Source organism: Labrus bergylta, chromosome 3, assembly GCF_963930695.1.
Source record: "Labrus bergylta chromosome 3, fLabBer1.1, whole genome shotgun sequence".
NCBI lineage: Eukaryota > Metazoa > Chordata > Actinopteri > Labriformes > Labridae > Labrus > Labrus bergylta.
The window spans coordinates 27,826,091-27,844,810 of NC_089197.1; the positions used below are offsets into that span (position 1 = coordinate 27,826,091).

At 39.0% G+C, this 18,720-nt stretch overlaps 1 protein-coding gene across 3 annotated transcripts in view; it reads right to left on the bottom strand.

Annotated features, from left to right (window-relative positions):
* Positions 1–1,091: 1,091 nt before the first annotated feature.
* The window catches only part of LOC109996603 (MAM domain-containing glycosylphosphatidylinositol anchor protein 1), a 175,243-nt gene continuing 157,614 nt past the window's right edge, over positions 1,092–18,720 (bottom strand). For 2 of the 3 annotated variants that reach the window (XM_065953086.1, XM_020651018.2), the window contains exons 17-18: positions 12,301–12,418; positions 1,092–5,217 (exon numbers count right to left, since the gene is read on the bottom strand). In XM_065953086.1, coding sequence (XP_065809158.1) covers positions 5,132–5,217; positions 12,301–12,418 — 204 coding nt within the window. In that variant the 3' untranslated portion in view covers positions 1,092–5,131. The remainder of the gene's footprint in view (positions 5,218–12,300; positions 12,419–18,720) is intronic. The other variant, XM_065953088.1, reaches the window with a different exon arrangement.

The following is an 18,720-nucleotide window of genomic DNA, read 5'->3' on the forward strand; positions in this document are numbered from 1 at the left end:
CTTTAAGAAGTTATAATACCGTTAAACACAAGCCGAATAATTGTTTCACAAATGTTTATTTGAACCTTTCATATTTCAAATATATTTTTCCTCTAAAATACTTCAGAACATGACAGAGATATACAACAACCAGCACTGGTTGATACCCTTCTCCCTTCACCTCACATTCAAAGTGCATTTCATTAAAAGTGCACAACAACTTTTGTTCCAAAATGGATCCAAACATACACTGTTGTATGGCATGGAAACCTCCGCTGGACAGTCATTATGTGTTCCATCACTGTGATTGATGCACTGTATCTTAAAAGTGAATGTGAAGACAATGCTCATCACAGTGAGTTTCAATAGTCAGGTGATTCCTTCAAAAGAAATTCATAAGCTTTTAAGGCGTATCACATTGAAGCTGCATGGTGAAACATTAGATACCAGAAAAAAGAGACACCATCATGTGTTGGTCAAATGATAAACGACCCATTGAAATACTGAGATTCAGTTTGTACACTTCAAAGAGTCTCTCCATTGTTGTATTTTTGGTACTTTTTTCCTCACTGAAAATATTTAACTTGAACAAATGTTAACTGTTCTGAACCTTTTTGGGGGAACCCAGGCAAGGGTCACATTGTTTTGTGAAAAAGGTGAATCTGGTCATTAAACCAAAGCTGTAATACCCCAATAATTTATTTAGTATCAAAGAAGCATTAACCTGGAGTGTTATCAGCACCCAGACAGCGAAAGTTTCACATCATCTTATTTCTTACAAAGTGAGAATAATATCAAACTTTGTAATGTTGCTAGGAGGAACTATTTCCACACCAGTTGCTCAGTGTATTGGCAGCTTGTACATTTAACAATGACGCTTTGTCAAGATAGGCTTTCTCAACTCCAATAAACTCAAGTCAGTGCAGACAGTAGATGGGACATTAACAGTCAGTTTGTCATTCCAGTATTTTATTTTCACCACTGTGATGGCAGAAAACTCTCTCTGTGTGTGTGTGTGTGTGTGTGTGTGTGTGTGTGTGTGTGTGTGTGTGTGTGTGTGTGTGTGTGTGTGTGTGTGTGTGTGTGTGTGTGTGTGTGTGTGTGTACGTGTGTACGTGTGTACGTGTGTACGTGTGTGTGTGTGTGTACGTGTGCAGCTCTACAGGGTCTTAGTAAAGACATGATTTAGCATGTTGCTAACTGTGACACATTGAACATTTAATAGGAAAAAGAAGATACCACAATTTGGAAAACAACATTTATCACTGTTGTGATTGACTGACTAAATCAACTGAGTTAATTTACTGTCACCTACTGATTTAAAAAAAAAAAAAGAAGGCCATTCTTCTCACATCTTCTACAAAACAATTAAGAAAGCTTGGGTTTCTGTTTTTTCTGGATCGTATTTAATTTAAAAACATTTCTTTTTTAAATAATCATTAAATATTGAGAGGCCTTCAGATTACCAGAAGTAAAATTACATTTTTGTTTTTGACATGCCATCATATGACATGAAAAGATAATTTTATTAAGAATAAATGTCGACACTATCTTTGTATTTTTAACAAACTGAAGAATAGTGCAGGTATTATTTTTAGGTAAGATAGAGATTTGTTCTCAGTATGCTGTTTAAGACAAACATGTTTTGATGGATCTTAAACCTTCTATTGATTATTTTACATGAATGTACGGGTGTGCTACAGATTCTCGCTGTGCTCAGTTACAGCTCTGCATGATGGTCAAAATGTTAAAGATGTTGGTTTGCGCTCTGTCAAAGAAGGTCAAATAGATGAGACATTTTGATTGTTTTTCTTTTTAAAAATAATTTGAATTGACTTCTTTATTTTAAATAAATTATAAGTCACTTGATTGTATTTTTCTTCTACTGGAATGATGGATGTTAAAAATCAGTGATGCTTTAAGCATTTTCTGTATAGTGAATGATGCGTGCAAACCTTTCCTAGTATCTATCCTACATGTGAGTTATTTTTTATGAAAAACATTATTTTTCATGTGAATAATCTTTAAAGTTGATTGTGAAGAAGAAGAAATTCTTAATCCTGTATGAGTTGACAACTAGTGGCCACATGTCTTTTAATACTCACTAGTGAAAAAGAAATCTGTTGCTTCATTAGTTCACACACAGACAGCTTCAGCTTGGCAATGAGTTGGATATTTTGCACGAGTGTATTTGATGTCATATTTTGACATTTTGTTCTTAGGTGGTTTTAATAATGCAACTTTCGCTCGGTATTGTCATAGAACAAAATGTCAGTTTGGCAGACATAACAAAGGTTACAGCAGCGTTCTGTCTGCTTTGTAACTGACGCACGTCCAAATGCAATAACTACAATGGTAGTGTCTCCCAGGTTACTACTGCCGTTGAAAGATGAGGCAATCTAAAAAAAACATTTGACAGCATGATGAAATGCCATGCACATCAATGCTTAAAGATATTTGCAAAGTGTGTTTAGTACTTTACAGGTACAAAGTGACCTATATTATGCTGCTTTAGTACTAAATCATTTTTACAATAATGTATAACTGATATATATTTCACTGTTGCTGATTCACTTAACCATGTGACATGGAGGAATTGCTGTGAATGCAGAATAACAAAAACACTTTGCAATGTTGCATTTTGGTAATATGACAGGCATTGAGCATAAATATATCCAGAGGAAACTATTATAAACATATCATGTATGTGACTGCAGAATGCCACATTTACATTTACAGTGTAGCATGTCACTTAAATTAAAATCTTCCATAGCTTTGCATCATTCAGACACAGCCTGTGGTCATCATACTGAAGTAAATGATGACAGAGCTTACATACAGTTTTCAAAGGGCTCTCATGTTTTTCTTTGTATGCATTACTCTCTGTGGGGTTACAGATCTGTTAACAGGCTCACATATCTCTGCGGGAACTAAAAGCTCACCATTGTAGAGGATACACAAACCGTACACAGCAATGCAACTACATAAATTGGCTCTTACACCACACTGGATGAGCCAGCATAGTCGCAGAGTGTCATGGTTTTGATTTGAAAATCAGTAATACGATTAACGACCATAATTTATAAAAACAGGTATGTGGCATCAGTGTGACATGACACGAACAAACATATGGTCTTTAAATGATTAATTCACATGTATAGCAATCAGCAAAGAGTCATAACTGTATAATAAGCCGTTCAGTTAGCGAAGCAGGTCGACTGGTTGATGTAAAGTTATTTAGACATAAGCTGAAGTATGACGCAGCAAAACAAACGTACCACCTCCTGGACAGATAAGAAAGCTACAGCTTTAATTCATGAAACGTTATGAATGGTATATAGAGTTATAGATATTAGTATTGCTTCACTTTTAACAATCATATCTATGTGATTATGAAATTGTTTTCCACTACAGACATTCAATGTAATTAATTCATGAGAGGAAGCAATCCACACTGCACACCCTGCTGATACTGACAGTCTTCTCCACCTCTCGCTCACATGTGTATGAAGATTTCATACATGACATTCAATAACCTGTGGAGAAAGAAGAGCTCTCTGATCATTCATTATTCATCTGACCTCCAGGCTCTTTCCTGCCTCTTGTAGCACACAGTGTTTCTTTTCTTTTCTTTGGAGACATGTCCGACTACTCTACTGTGGTCAATCATTTCAGACGTCTGAGTCATGTTGTCCTCTGAATGGAAGTTCATGGTGAGGGAGAAGAAATGAGAGCGTTGCAACTATCTGCCATAGTTTTCCTTCTGGGTCAATCACAGAGCAGACATGTATTTGAGGCAGAAGTTGAGCTGAGGGCCCTGCTGTGATGTCAGCAAAGACAACTGAGTGTGCGTGTGCGTGTGTGTGTGTGCGTGTGTGTGTGTGTGTGTGTGTGTGTGTGTGTGTGTGTGTGTGTGTGTGTGTGCCAGTATGTATGTGTGTTCGGTATTTGTAAAGAAAACTTTGTGAGGTTTCAATCCAAGAGGCTTCTGGGTCATATTTCCCTCCTCATGCTCACATTCGGTTCTAGATCTCAAATCAGCGTCTCTGCCTCTCATTAATATTAATATAATACTTTATTACCCTCTGTCTTTGACCCTCATAATGTTATAAACAAAAACAAAAAAAAAGAAAAGCAAAATATCAAAAACATTGAAAAGGTCTGACGAATTGCAACACGACATAATAAGTAGAATAAAACCCAAAGGAACAGCAGAGGTTGTATAAACGTTGTGCTTCTTTAATTCCACTTTGTAAAGTCCTCCACTGTCCTAGTTGTGTTTTAGTTTAAACTTTGTTATATTTAATATATATAGAGATAAATGTACACGTATAATCCGCACTGAGGTTTGTCTCTTGTTGCGAGCAGAGGGCAAACAGAGAGGCTACCAGGAGCACATTTCTTTTCCCCTCTGCGTCCGCTTTGTTCTTCCCTCACAGTTCATTTGTTTATTCTGTCATTCGTCCATCAGTTTATATTCCCATCTGTCTCTTTATCATTCAGTGGCTCCCACAGTCTCGAAGGTTGAGACAGAAGGGAGACAGTCTTGAAGGATTTTTCCTTCTTTTTCCTACGTCTTTCACTTTCTTCCTGGAATCCCCCGTTTCCTCGCTTTATTCCCTCAGGTCCTTTGTCATCTTTGGTAGAGTGTCCGACACTTTGGTGTGTCTGGGGGATTGGGACGAGGTGAGTACATGAGAAGGTGCACATAAGGATGAAGAAGGTTGATGACGGAGAGGAGAAGGTGACAAAGTGACACACGGACATGGACAAAGTCAATCTAATAAGACTAAATAGAGCGACAAAAGAGAGAGTATGAGGTTTTGACAGTCAAAGATCATTAACTATATTATCCTAAATACAGTATGAGCGTCAGTTGGTTATGCTAGGAGTCTTAAGGGGGATATGTTCAAAGAAAGCAGAGCAGAAGAACAAGACAAAGAATTTGTGTTACCATTTATCGCAGCAAGAAGAAGAAGGATGAAACGGATGCATGAAGGATAGAAGGATGTGTGGCGAAGGAAAGACACTTAGGGAGACGGGCGAGATTAGGAAAGGGGAAAGGAAGGAGGAGGGCTGAGAAAGAAGTAAAAGAGCGCGAGTCAGGGCAGTGTCTGTCACTACAGACAAAAGGTGCTGTGGGAAGTGCTCATCATCTGTAGAGCAGCGACAGGAAGCAGGAGAGGCCAAAGGTCAGCCAGCTGGCCAATGGGAGCGAGTGAGATCCACCGATCAGAACTGTGGAAACAGATTTTAAAAACAACAACACATATGTCTCATTAATTCTCATGAGTTATTTCTTAGTTGAAATCTGAGGATGGTTATAATATCATTATTCATCTACTACTGAATTATTGATTATTACTATTCTTTACTATATTCATTGTATTCTAATTATCATATGCTTTGGAATGAAGCTGAATTAAATTGAACTGTATGAAAATACTTAGAGACGTCCTAAGTTTCAAACTTTAGATTAATTTCTCTTTGCTACTATGATCAGTCACACTTTGTTGTAATTATTCTTGTCATTATTGCTTACACTAGTTTTATTTCTACTGTTATTAGGAGCATGACTACTTTGGGTCTAGCTTATCTGTTAGTTTTGTTGCATCACATGCTCTCTCTGCCTCGCTGTGTATCTGTATCTGTCCCTGTTTTCCTTCCTCTCCCTTCATCCCACCTACTCGGCCCATCCAGTCCCAGCAGATGGCTGTTCACCAACGAGTCTGCTCAAAGGAAGCTTTCCTTCCCACTGCTGCTGCCAACTGCTTTCACATGGGGGGGTTAATTAATTATTTTCTCTCAATAATATAACAAAGAGTTGAAACTACACCTGCTGTGATAGCTTTGGTTATGATCTGGTGTAATTTCAAAAATAAATATTTGATTCATTGATTGGATGTTACCTCTTGTTTGATTCTAGCACTCCCCAAACTCCTGTCATCTGAGTCATGCAGATAAATACTTTACTCATAATTTGTTCCACAAGAAAGTAAAGGAGAAGGACAGGGTCACTGCCATTCCATGTGTCTGTATCTGTCCCTTGTATTCTGAATTCAACGAACACCAGAATAAACTTGAAACAACATTAACCCCTGGCTAATAGGTAACTCTACATGTATTTTTATCTCTCTGCCTCGAGGCCTGAGGCTTAGCGTGCTTGTGATGCAAAAAGTTCAGACTATTTTCACTGTCACAAAAAACAGTATTAGAACAATTGAGTTGAAATGGAAAGAAGGGCAAACCTAAAAACAAAGATTACGGAGGTGAGTGAGTAAACAGGAAAGAGTTACAAAGACATGACAGTGCTGAGACTTTAATGAAAAGTTATGGGTGATTGATTCTTTCATCACCTATATGTGATGGATTGTTTCTTCTTGATGCCTTTCTACAGGTTAATGTAGTTACAAAACGTAATCTAACGTTATTGTTAAAGGTCCCATATTATTATATGCTCTTTAGTGTGTTTTCCATGTATTCTGTGCATGTTTAGGCACATCTATGTCCAAAAATTCAAAGTCCACGGAAGCGCGGCTACTCCTACGTCCTCCTGTTAGCTGTAGCATTAGCTGCATGTAACGCTCGGTTCTAGCCCTCCTCGATAAAAATTTGTCAGTCCGAAGTCATTGTCAGTGTGAGATCACTGATCTAAGCCCATTGGCTCGTTGTGGCAAGCCCTGCAGCTCATGTTGAAATTTCTGAGAAGCGTGCTGAACAACTGACCAATAACGACAGAGCGGATCGGCAGACCAATCAGAGCACTGTTAGACCCCACATGGGGTCTAACAGTGTGGGCTCAACAGAGTGCAGCTGACGGACTCAGAGCGTAGAGGGAGCAAGGAGGAGCAGTACATGAAAACAGACAGACTTTTTTCTGACTTTAGCTATTGTGAAGGTACAAAAGTAGGTACATAGATACAGAATACTCTTTAATACAGAAGAGAAACTTTTTCCAATTATTTCTAACAGTGTCAAAATCCTTGAGTCCTGCATGAGAGCAGTACACAAAGACATTCTCTTCTTTTATATATCCAGTAAATAATAAAAGTCTCTCTTTTTATCCATATCATTACTCGTACAAGCTGCTCAAAAACATGAATAAAACGTGGCTATTGTATTCCAAAGATCAATATGATTTCATATCAAGTGTCTGTCCTCCAGTCAGAAAATCAATGTTCATATAAGAGCACTCTCTCACACACCCACACCTACACACACACACACACACACACACACACACACACACACACACACACACGCACACACTATTGAATAGATGGTACACAGGTAGATTGAAGTAAGCATGGTGTTTTACATGTCTGCCCAGTGGAGTCCCCCCCCCCCCCTCTCTCTCCCCTCTCTCTCTCTCCCTCTCTAGTGAGTGTGTGTTAGTGATTCAGGTGCAGTCAGATCCATACCTGATGGATTATCTATCTGTACTGTCATGATAGTAAAGAGTTAGAAAATTGAGCGGATAAAAAGCTTCATGCAGTACAACGTGTTTTATAATGTAGATGTGTATTTTGTCGATGACTCCGTGTACTGTATTTCATAGTTAAGACATTAAAGGCATTTTAATCCACTAACATAAATCTGGCCCTGTATATCTGCATCTTTTTGCTTTATTAGTGCAGCAACCAACGAAAAAATCACTGTCTGTTTAACCAGCCATATCCAAATGATCTGAGGTAAACTGATTCACTCAGGACAGTCTCAAATGCTTTTATCCCTGTGTTTATTTTAATACAGTCCTTGTAATAAAATGTAAGAATTGTACTGACCGGGTTACTCAAAGGGCTAAGAACACAAATGAATACAGATTTTACAAGGTACAATACTCTTATAGAAATCATACAAACAACTTATCTGAAAGTGAAAACATTTAATTAACCTTTAATTTAAAGCTAATTAAATCGTATCTTCTTCCATGTATTAGAAAAGCTCAGGCGTTGCAGCATTCACACACTGAAATGGATGAATTGTTCACATGAAGGTTATGTCTCAGTTAATGTCACAGTATAATCTTGAAACAACACTGACTGAAAGATATATTCTGATTTTATTTTGTTTCACCACCGGATTAAAAATAACTTTCATGGTTTCTTTCTTTCCCCATAAGATAACTCACACAATCGTTGTTCCCCTCTTCCTGTGGCAGGTTACAAAGCAACATACCTAAACCTGACTTAAATGACTCAACCAAGACTTTGAGAAGGCAATACCAACTTTTTCTTTAACATGGGACTTAAAGCTCAACTCAAGGATGGAAGTCTTGTGTTGAAATATCCATTATCACAGACAACAACCAACAGGTCAGACTGTCACCTGACTGTCAGCCTTGTCTTAATTTCTAACCGAATTTCCCCTCGCAGGATTAATAAAGTATAAATTATTATTATTCATTAAAGAGGTAAATAACATAAGGTATTGCACAATCCTCTACAGTCATATTTCTGATGCAGACAGTCTCCCTTGATTAAGGTAGCTACAACTTTTACTGTCACTTAGGCACATTTTCAGAACTGGATGCAGTGGATAAACATGATGAAAGAAATGAAGAGGAAAACTGTTCAGAGAAAATAGGATATAGTAAAAGTACAGTTAGAGACAGGTGCGCCTTGCAGCTCCTCTGTGATTTATGCTGACAGAGTTGCACCAAACATGTCAGAGGTAATCATCTTTCATTTGTGGAGGACTGTAGGATAACAGTCCACAGTGAGTGCACATAATTAACCTGAACTACATGCGCATGTGCATGTGAGTATAAGCACACAGATATTACAGCTGTCAAATGAGAGTATTCATCATCCCTGTGAGTGTATAAGTTTGCAAGTCTCCAGTGAAAATACTTGCAGCTGAATGCACAAATGTCAGTTTGTATGTGTGTGTGTACATGTGTGTCACAGGTGTGATGTATCAGCTGGGTAACGCTGCTAGACTCACCCACTCTCCCTCCACCTCCTGCAAGATTCACTAAAGCATTATTGGGAAATGCACACACACACACACACACACACACGCACACCACACACACACACACACACACACACACATACCACACACACACACACACATACCACACACGCACACACACACACACACACATACCACACACACACACATACCACACACATACACACATACCACATTTGCACACACACAAACACACACACACATACCACACACACACACACACACACACACACACACACACACACACACATACCACACACATAGAGAGAGAGAGTTTTTTTTTTCTTGTGCATTCAAAACACTATCGCACCGTGCATATCTGTCATGTCTGTTTTTCTGTTTAGTCACCTCAAAATTATACACAAAGTTTCTAGGCAACAGCGATCAAATTAATTGTTAAAGTTTGCAAATGTAAAATAAATGTATCAGCACATACAGGAACCTTCATGTATAGGAATAACCTGTCTCCCCTCACATACAGTAGCTGCTCTCATGCTGATATGAAAAGGTTCATTCAAATGAATAAAGTAAGATCTGAAACCTTAGATTAATAGTTTCTGCCAGTATCACTGACACTTCTGTTAAACATCTGTCCAATTCTAATGAATTAGCATACATTTGAACTATACATTAAAATGGATCTTTCTTTCGAGTTATATGTCCACGTCCCAGCCTCCTACTAATGATGGTTTCATTTCACTCCACTGATACGCACTTTGTAAATATCTTCTTCATTATGAGGTTGATAAATTTGTCATTGATCATTCCTCTGATAATTTATAATCAAGTCTAATGTATTATTGCGAATGTGGTTTACTTGTTTTGAATGAGTTGCATTGCTGCTATAAATAGCACCACAGCTGTGCAGAATGGTCGGCTCTGTGATGTTGTGTAATGGATGGAATGGCACTTTGTTTTTACCGCTTTTTCCACTGAAAGGTGTAATAAGTGGTGGATCAGGATAGCACAGATATACAGATACAAATATGTGTACTGAAACAACAGACGTTTTTCTACCTCCATATGAGGTGGAAGTGGAGTGGAAACGAGGCTCCTGCATGTTCGCCCAGTTTTACTGTGATAGAGGATTATTAAACAGAGTCAGGAATACACACAGCTTTTTAAACCCGGCGAGAGGAAGGTATACAGAGTTTTAGACTCTCCAACGTTGTTAGAGACCCTTTGCATCTCGCGTTTATTACAATAGAAGGTATGCTAAAATTGAGTTTGCATTTTCTTCTAAATCATATTCCTTTTGATTTCATCGTACCTAGTAAACATGAATTAATTTTAATCCTCCTTTAATCCTCACTTTTCCTCACCAACTCCAAGGCTGCAAACTTTGTACCCCAGACAGAGGCATTTGTGTTTCTCACAGTGGCAGCAAGTCTTCAGTCTCCTGCCTGATAATTACCCATCTGTCTTCACTGTGTGTCTCTGTCTGCACAAACCTGCAGGACACACATGCACACACACAAACGCACACACTCAGAGAGCTCAAGAGCTTTCCTCTTCCTGTTTACACCCTAATCCATTATTCACTCTATCCGCCAGTGCCTTTACATGCACATATGTGCGAGATCTCTCACTACTACACACACACACACACACACACACACACACACACACACACGCCTCACATTGGGGGTTTTGAAGAGGTAAAAGCAAGGTTTCAATAATTCACTTTCTCATTTTGGCTGTTTCGTGTTGTTTCCACAGCTCTTGTGTTTTCCTATGTCCCAAAAAGTGAATAAAACCATGTAAGGTTCTCACCACATGTTGCTGCATAATGTTGTCGCATTGAAATCCCTAACACACTACGCTTTTTGCATTTTGTTCTTCCCATTAGATGTGGGTTGCTCAATGTGAGATATTTTTCTCTCCACCTAAAATGTGTTTTTGAGTCTACCCTTATCAAAACTGAGAGTCCTAATATAGAGGGCGCACTTAAAAACAATACACAACTTGTTTGGCAAACTGCATTCATGTTTTAACGGGGAGACTAATCTCTTTGTAAAAGTAAGTCCAACTAATTGGTAGTAGAACATTTAAAAGATCAGTTATTAGTTCAGTCAGAGTTACAAATATGAGTTGTCTCCATTTCACCCTATAGGTAAAAAAAACAGTTCACTTTAAAAGAACTGTGCCAACCAGCTGCTTTGGGCTTGTCTGTAGACAAAAGCAAAGCATCAATAGTTTTATAATGATTTAATGTTTATGCATCTGTGCATATTTGTTTGTGTATTTGTCTGGCAGAGGGCAGCTGTTACTGTAGCTTACCTGCTGGCATGTTTTAGTATCAGATTCTCTTTCTTCCCTCTATGTCTCTTTCCCCTCTCAAGCCCACACACACCTTTGCTCACTCTCTGTCTTTGACCTTTTCTCTTTCTCTGTCTTTCCTTCACAGTCCGGCTCTTCAGGCTATTTCTTCACACGCTTACATGGACATGCACTCATTCCACGTACCTCACTTGTTTGTTGCTGGTTCAAGACTTGTGTCAAAGTGCTCCGTCACAAACGTTAGTTTTTTGTCGGAAAAAAAAGGTCTGGCATTTATGGGCACGTTCATCTCATCCAACATGTCAGTTTGGTGAAACTTATGAAGTAAGTCTTATGGTGGACTGATGCCACAATAATGTCACATCAAGGTTTTTTCAGCAAAGAAATCTCTTACTATTCACTTCGTTGATTTTCTCTAAATTCTCATAATTACCTTCTTTCTCTCTTTCTATCTAAAAGGTAAATAACAGAAGCTTTTAAAAGGCTGGGTGGAGAGATATACAGATAAATAGTTGCTGGCAAGGAACAGAAGGTAACAGAAATAGAGAGAGGATATAATGAAGGTAAGTGAGGCTGCAGGGATGGGGTGCTTAAACTCAGAGGATGAAAAGAAAGAGAAAAGATTGGGTAGGTAAATAAATCAATAGAGGTAGAGGAAGGAGCACAAATGATAATGCCGCTTCCAAATCACCTGCATGCCGGAGCCATGTGGTGTCCACTTGTCTTCCCAAAGCCCCCCCACTGACATCATTTTCTGTCTGAGCTATGTCCCCACACCTCCAGAACAATAAGGAGAACATTAAGTTCTCTATTTCCCGTTCCTTTAAAAATCCTGCCTCAACCTTTTATTCTGATTCTCAATGTATTGCTTTTCATTTGAAACCAATTCAGTTCAATTAAGTTTAGTTTAGCTCTGTTTCAGCTTCTTTAAAGTCCTTCTTTAATTGAACATCCGTTGCATAGATGCATAGATAGACAACGAGGAGATCAAAAGTAAATCACAGATCCCTTTCTGTATTTCTGTAGGTCTTTATGTCTCTCCACTCAAAGAACTGTCTATCTTACCTGTCTTACCTGCGCTGGCTACAGTGTTCCCCTGCTTGCATTTTCCTATGGTGATGGACACGTCATCGATGGCAATGTCTCCCTCGTATTTAGGACCTCGAATTCCTTCAAACACAATCTGTTAAGGAGAAAAAGAGACAGATGTTATGTATATGTGAGATAAGAGACTAAAACTCATTGCCCTGTGAGATAAAAAAACTGAAACTAACATAAAATAGCCTACAGAAATTTTACCTGAATACAATTCCGACAGTCATTAATTATAAAAATACTATCTGTAAGTTATTTTTACATCTTAATGAAACAAGTGTGATTTTTAAACTCTTTCTTCTCATGATGTAATAACAGAATTAAACAGGCCAAATGAATCGATTAAATGTAAATGAATTGGGCAAGCCATTGTGCTGAAACATTCATCCCCCTAACAGCAAAGGTGGTAATAATATGCAGGTAGTAATATAACTTCAGTATGAAATATTCAAAAGTTTCATTTTGTTCCTGTAATCACTCCTGGACCCACAAGCACAAAACCAAACAGGAGCCTCATCTGAAGACTTTTCAGGCGATAGCCACCAGCCATCTGGTTTTGATTGACAGCCTAATTACTGTGGTGTACCAAGGCACCCAGCTAATCACAAACCAAGCCATTCAGTCTGGAATATGTGGAGAAAAAAAAAAAAACAGAAAGGAAACTTTAATACTGCAAATAACAAGGAAAGCAACTCCTATGTCTGTATTTACAAGCTTTGAATTGTGTGCTTTTTAATGTTTGAATTTAAATAAGATAGCCACATTTCTCTTTGTGTAATCATGTTTGAGGGATACAGTATTAATTGCTTATTTGATCTGTTAAGTGTTTTCTACAAAAATGTACATCAGACTAAAATTGGCACACAGGCCGTACATATCTTCCCACTAGATCTTTGAGCAACGCACTTAACCCTTTATCTACTCCAGTAAAAGAAGAAGAGCAGATATATGTATGATGAGCTGATCAAAAACGGCCTGCATTCTGTGTATATAACACATACATACACAACTACAGAGTGAGCAGGTGCGTGCATGGAGGGGGTTCGAATATGCTTGACTGGCCTCATTTTAAAACTCCATCTGTTAACACAGATCTGATGTGGTAGAGCATTAACAGAGTGTTTAACCCACCTGCTGCCAATTTGTGTGTAAATGTTGAAACAATACTAAGGGTGGGTTCAATTAACCCCCAGCCTGACCCACCATGAAGAAAAATCCTGACCCCACCCCATGTATGTTGAGAGAAAATGAAAAGGCGGAGAGCGGAGCAAACACTTTAGTAACTATTTCTCACTGCTGGAACATTCCATTAGCTGAGTTTTAATCTGCGAGCATTGTGCTGTTAGCACCTCACAGCCTTGTCAGTTTGAAGTATCAAACAGAAATTCATGGGGCAGATACCAATAACCTATTCATTGCCGTAGACAGCGATCAGCATGAGTGTGTGCATGTGGAGTAATTTCATCAGTTCACCTCTGCAGTGTAATCATGAAAGCCAAGTTAAAGGTGAATGGAGAAAGACGCTGGAAAAAGATAATTCTGTAAATGTCATTCAAGTAGTTTGAACAGCCCCTGGCTCAGTTACTGTTGCTCTTTCTCAAGAAAACGTTGAACTTTTTTCTCTTTGGTTCAGTAAACTTATCCCTGTGTGACTTCTACCAGTTTCCAAGCACACACTGCAGGCTGAACGTGCACTGGCCCTTAAAACTTTCAAAATAAAAATAAGAGAAAATGTACAGGTTTCCAAGATAATCTTCTCTCTACCCCCCTACTGTCCTTCCCAAATAGAAATCCCCATTCAATTACATTCATTAGTCCCACAACAAGAGATCGTCTTAGAATGAATGAATAAAATAATTAGGAGAACCTTGAAACTGATTGGGCGGCGTGAAGGGAGACTGAAAAGAAGTGCAGCAGCACAGGCTGGATGGGGTTTAGCTGCTCTGCTCATTTGTGCAAAAGGATTATTTGATTTCCTGGTTGGAGGCTAGCTGTGACGGTAAATAAGAGGAAGTAGAAGGAAGGGGCTAATTGGTCAAAGGGCCGTGGTCATCTAATCTAGAAGTGCTACGGTGTTGTTTCTTCACTGTGCATTTTAAGCATGTTTATTTATGTATTCTCCTTGAATGAATTTGCATCACAAATATGAGCAGCCTGGTACACTACATAGCTTCTACAGCCAACAACATATACACACGCATCTTAACAATCTGGACCGGTCGTTGTTCACCTAAGGGCCCTTGAATTTCAACGATTCAAAGCGATGTAGTTGCTTTACCATACTGTTGGATAATTAGAGACAAGAAAATTAATTGGGATGAACTGAGAGTCTCACTCTGGCCTTGACACATTAAAACACAGATGCACAGCAGAACCAACTGTCTTAATGGCTGAATAACAACAAGCTGACACCCAGCATAATTATTTCCTCATAGATAGCATACCGGATAAGCCAAGCAAAAAACAATGCAATATCCTGCCATGAAACACAGGATGGCATCAAAATGACTTTGCGTGTTTTGTTTTTCTGAAAAGGCCAGTGCCCTTTCTCTTATTGTTTGCTTCTGACAGATGAAGCTGAGGTGTGGGTGGTCAGTGCCAAAAATGGCCCACACTTTAACATCACTTCTGGGCTCTCTGAGGTGACATATTTTTCTCAGATTTTCTCAACCTTGAAAGTGTCAAGACTGCTTGATAAAAAAAGAATGTATCATTTTTATGCTCGATTTTGAGGACTGATGATTATAAGGCCTATCATGGGCCTAAACAGGCTGCTGATTTATCTAATGTGCCTGAAATGTAACTTTGACATTCACTAAAAAGTCAGGAAACATTTGACTGTTTTGGACAGATGGACTACAAAATCTCTTACCAAAAAATTACAAGTCAAACCTTAATTCCCAATTCTTGTCATAACACTGAACAGTGTGTGACACAGAGAGTCGGTGCTGAAGTGAGTGAGATAGACAGCTCATGAGTGTGAGAGAGAGAAAGAGAGGGTGTGTGTGTGTGTGTGTGTGTGTGTGTGTGTGTGTGTGTGCGCATGTGACTGCAGGATCAAAGGGTGTACAATAAAGTGTCAGGTTGGAGTTGTGAATGTGTCGTTTTGTTGAGCCTTGTAACCTTTAATGTTCCCATTGATGTGCTGTCCACATACCTGAGGGGACACAGCAGCGAGAAAGAGGCAGTTTGTGTGTGTGGAGAGAGGGAGGGAGAGAGAGAGAGAGAGAGAGAGAGAGAGAGAGAGAGAGAGAGAGATGTACAGAGACAGCTTTGAAATACCAGTGCAGAAGAGATTCGGTGCAGTGTGAAGCACACAAATGTGGGTTGGCCTGGTTTCCAACAAGCCCCCCCTGGAACCAAACACTGCAAGGAACACAGATGGCCTCTGGGTAAACCACGAAGGAGCGAATGGGGACACAAATAATCTACTACAACATGTTACCTCTTTTTTTCCCCCCAATTCCATTGACTTTGTGTTCCCACATTTTCTGCTTTATAAGTTTCTCTGAATGAACAACTAGCTTCAAAGCCCATTGAATCTGATTATTTTTACATTATGTAACAGCAAACGCAACAGATTTATTGACTGAGAATGTAATAGCAGAGTCACTTTGTTTTCACTGCGTGTTGGCAGCTCAAACTAAACGGTTTAGTTTCCTCTTAAAAAGTGATAAACCAAAATGAAGAGCAGAAAAGCCCACAGAGCCAGTTCATATTTCATGAGTTTACAACTTGAATATACAGACATTAATCATTGCCAGCAGTCATAGACTTTATTTAAATACTAATGTATCTTCATGGGTTGGCTTGACCACTTTTTAGAATAAAAACCTTGTAAAGCCAATGGCGTGGATACAGCTCTTTCAGAGAGGCAGGAATGGAAGCAGTTTTCAAAGACATCATTACTTTTGTTGGACGGAGCACAGAGAAAGGGGAAATGCAGAGACGAGTGGCAGCAGCTCAAAGGCCTTCGTTGTACGCAGTCAGCGAGCTGTGCACAGGACTAGAAAGTTTGTGTTCTCCATGGACGTGCTCTCGACATAAAGCAGAAATGAAACAAGCCTCAATATGCAGTCTCTCCTGCACTCAGTGGAACAAAGTAACACTCACTTAAAAAGGCAACGTTTTGGGAATTCTGCTGAATTATAATATTATGAATGTTGTCCACAGTGGAAACACGAGATAAACGATAAATCACACAAGAAGGATTGTGTTCTTTATTTTTCTGGGGATTTAGGGACATTATATTTGCAGCCTGTACCGTACTGAAGGGGATACTTTATTGTGGCTGATGCTGCAAACTATGGTTTACACAAACTGAAGGAGATGATTCTGATGTACAACTTTGAAAAGCGGGCCTTTGAATTTAAAAAATAGTGTCATAATACTGATTAACATTGTCCTAATCAAATTCTCTGAAGAAGATCAAGAAAGAGAGAAAGTGAGAGTTAAAAGAAAGATAATCAAGAGTGGGTGAAACTGAAACTTTAAGAGCCCCAAACTGAATTTACTAAGCATGTACAACTTTATTTACAACTCAAATAAAGCACTTTTAATGTCTGCTGGGGCCCTGAAGGAAGGTGTGGACACCGTGTTTTAAAAAGAAGCCTGTGTATTGGAGGTGTTGAATCAGAAAGACATCGCTGTTCAGGATGAGGACGAGGATGTTTGAGCTAAGGATATCTCCGCTGATGGATGTCACTACACTGATTTTCAAATACTTTTTACACCTCTCACTATGTAACAACTATCATGTAACTTAGTTGATTAAATGTATTGAATGAGGACAGTGCACATTAATCTACATATCAGCAGTATTATGTAAATATGATGGAATTAGCACAGTTGCTACATTTCATCTGTAGTCCTAAAGCAGGTACCTGCAAAAGCCATACAACTAATTTTACAATGTTTTACAATAACACTGCAGTCCAAAGAGAGCACACAGAAAAGTGTGCATTTTACAAATAAAGGGGAAACATTTTGTTTAATTACAAATAACAGACACATAAAAAGCTGGTCAAAATGAAAAATATAAGCCATAAACCCCCCGGCCACAGTCACAGAACGGAACCGATACTATGCATGAAGACTGGTTCTATAGAATTACAATGCAAAACAAATCAAAAGAGTACTCACTCAACTTCATTTGCTTTTAGTGCAATATGCAGTTCTATGATTTAAAAATGGAGTGTGGGAAATTGAGTGACTTCTAGAGATTAAATATACTCACTGAAGATATAAATAACTATAAGAGCGACGGTGCGATATATTTACCGGTGACTCCTTGTTTAATCTACATCCTACACAAGGACACATGCACTTACATACAGGGTGGTGATTCACATCCTAATGGCAGTAACCATAAATTGTAGAACAAATGTGGCAATGAACCAGAAACATACAAGAAAGAAGACGGTCACAGAAAGCAGAAGTGAATGAAAGTGATGAACATTTGGTTTAAATATGAATTTTCTGTAGTTTATCTTAAACTAAACTAAACTGGGCACCGTTTTGTATGTGGACCATATGTAATAACACTACATTGATTCAATTGCAGTCATGGATGAACTCAGTAGACTGACATCACACAAGTCTTATCGCTCATTCATGTGAAGCAGAGGCCCAACAACTGAGATGATAAACTTATGAGTAATCCTCGTGCAACGTTCTCCCCTGCTCTTACTAAATTTCAGTAAATAAGGGACAACAAATCGACATCGTTTTGATAGTTGCCAAAGGCTGCCAATCCTTGCATCAGTTAGTTGAGAAAACACAGCAATGCCGAACCCAATCCTTTGGCTACAAGCAGCAAACACACACACACACACCAGCTTTTTCTCTACCAGTCATCTCCTCTTTAAACAACACAAGCAAAAATAGTTTGAGCTGCAGTGAGCAATAGCAATTGGCAAAATAAGCTCAATAGAGTCATTCTTTACAATTTCAACTTGTAGCAAAGAAGCTAAACGGCAGAACACAACAACAGCAATTGTGTCAGGTAATTTCCTTTGTCAACAGCAGACAGCTCAATCATTATTATTGATTGTTGGGAAACCAGCACTCCCAAGAGATGCAGAGAGATAGAGAGCGTGAATGAGAGACAGATAGAGAATGGGGGAAGAAAAGGCAGCTGGAGGAACAGCAGCAACAGAAGGTGGCCGTAAGAGAGGCAGCAATGAGAGCTGGAAGGGGGGGGAGCCATGAGAGACGGACAGGTATGAAGCAGGGAGAGAGAAATGGTCTTCTCCTTTCTTATCTCATTTCATCAGGCCCTTGGGGAGCTCAATACATAACAGAACGTAGAGAGAAAGGTGCAAAAGGGAGAGAAAGGGAGAGAGTAACAAAGTATGTTTATCAGCTCGCCACCTCTGGCTAGTGCTGGGT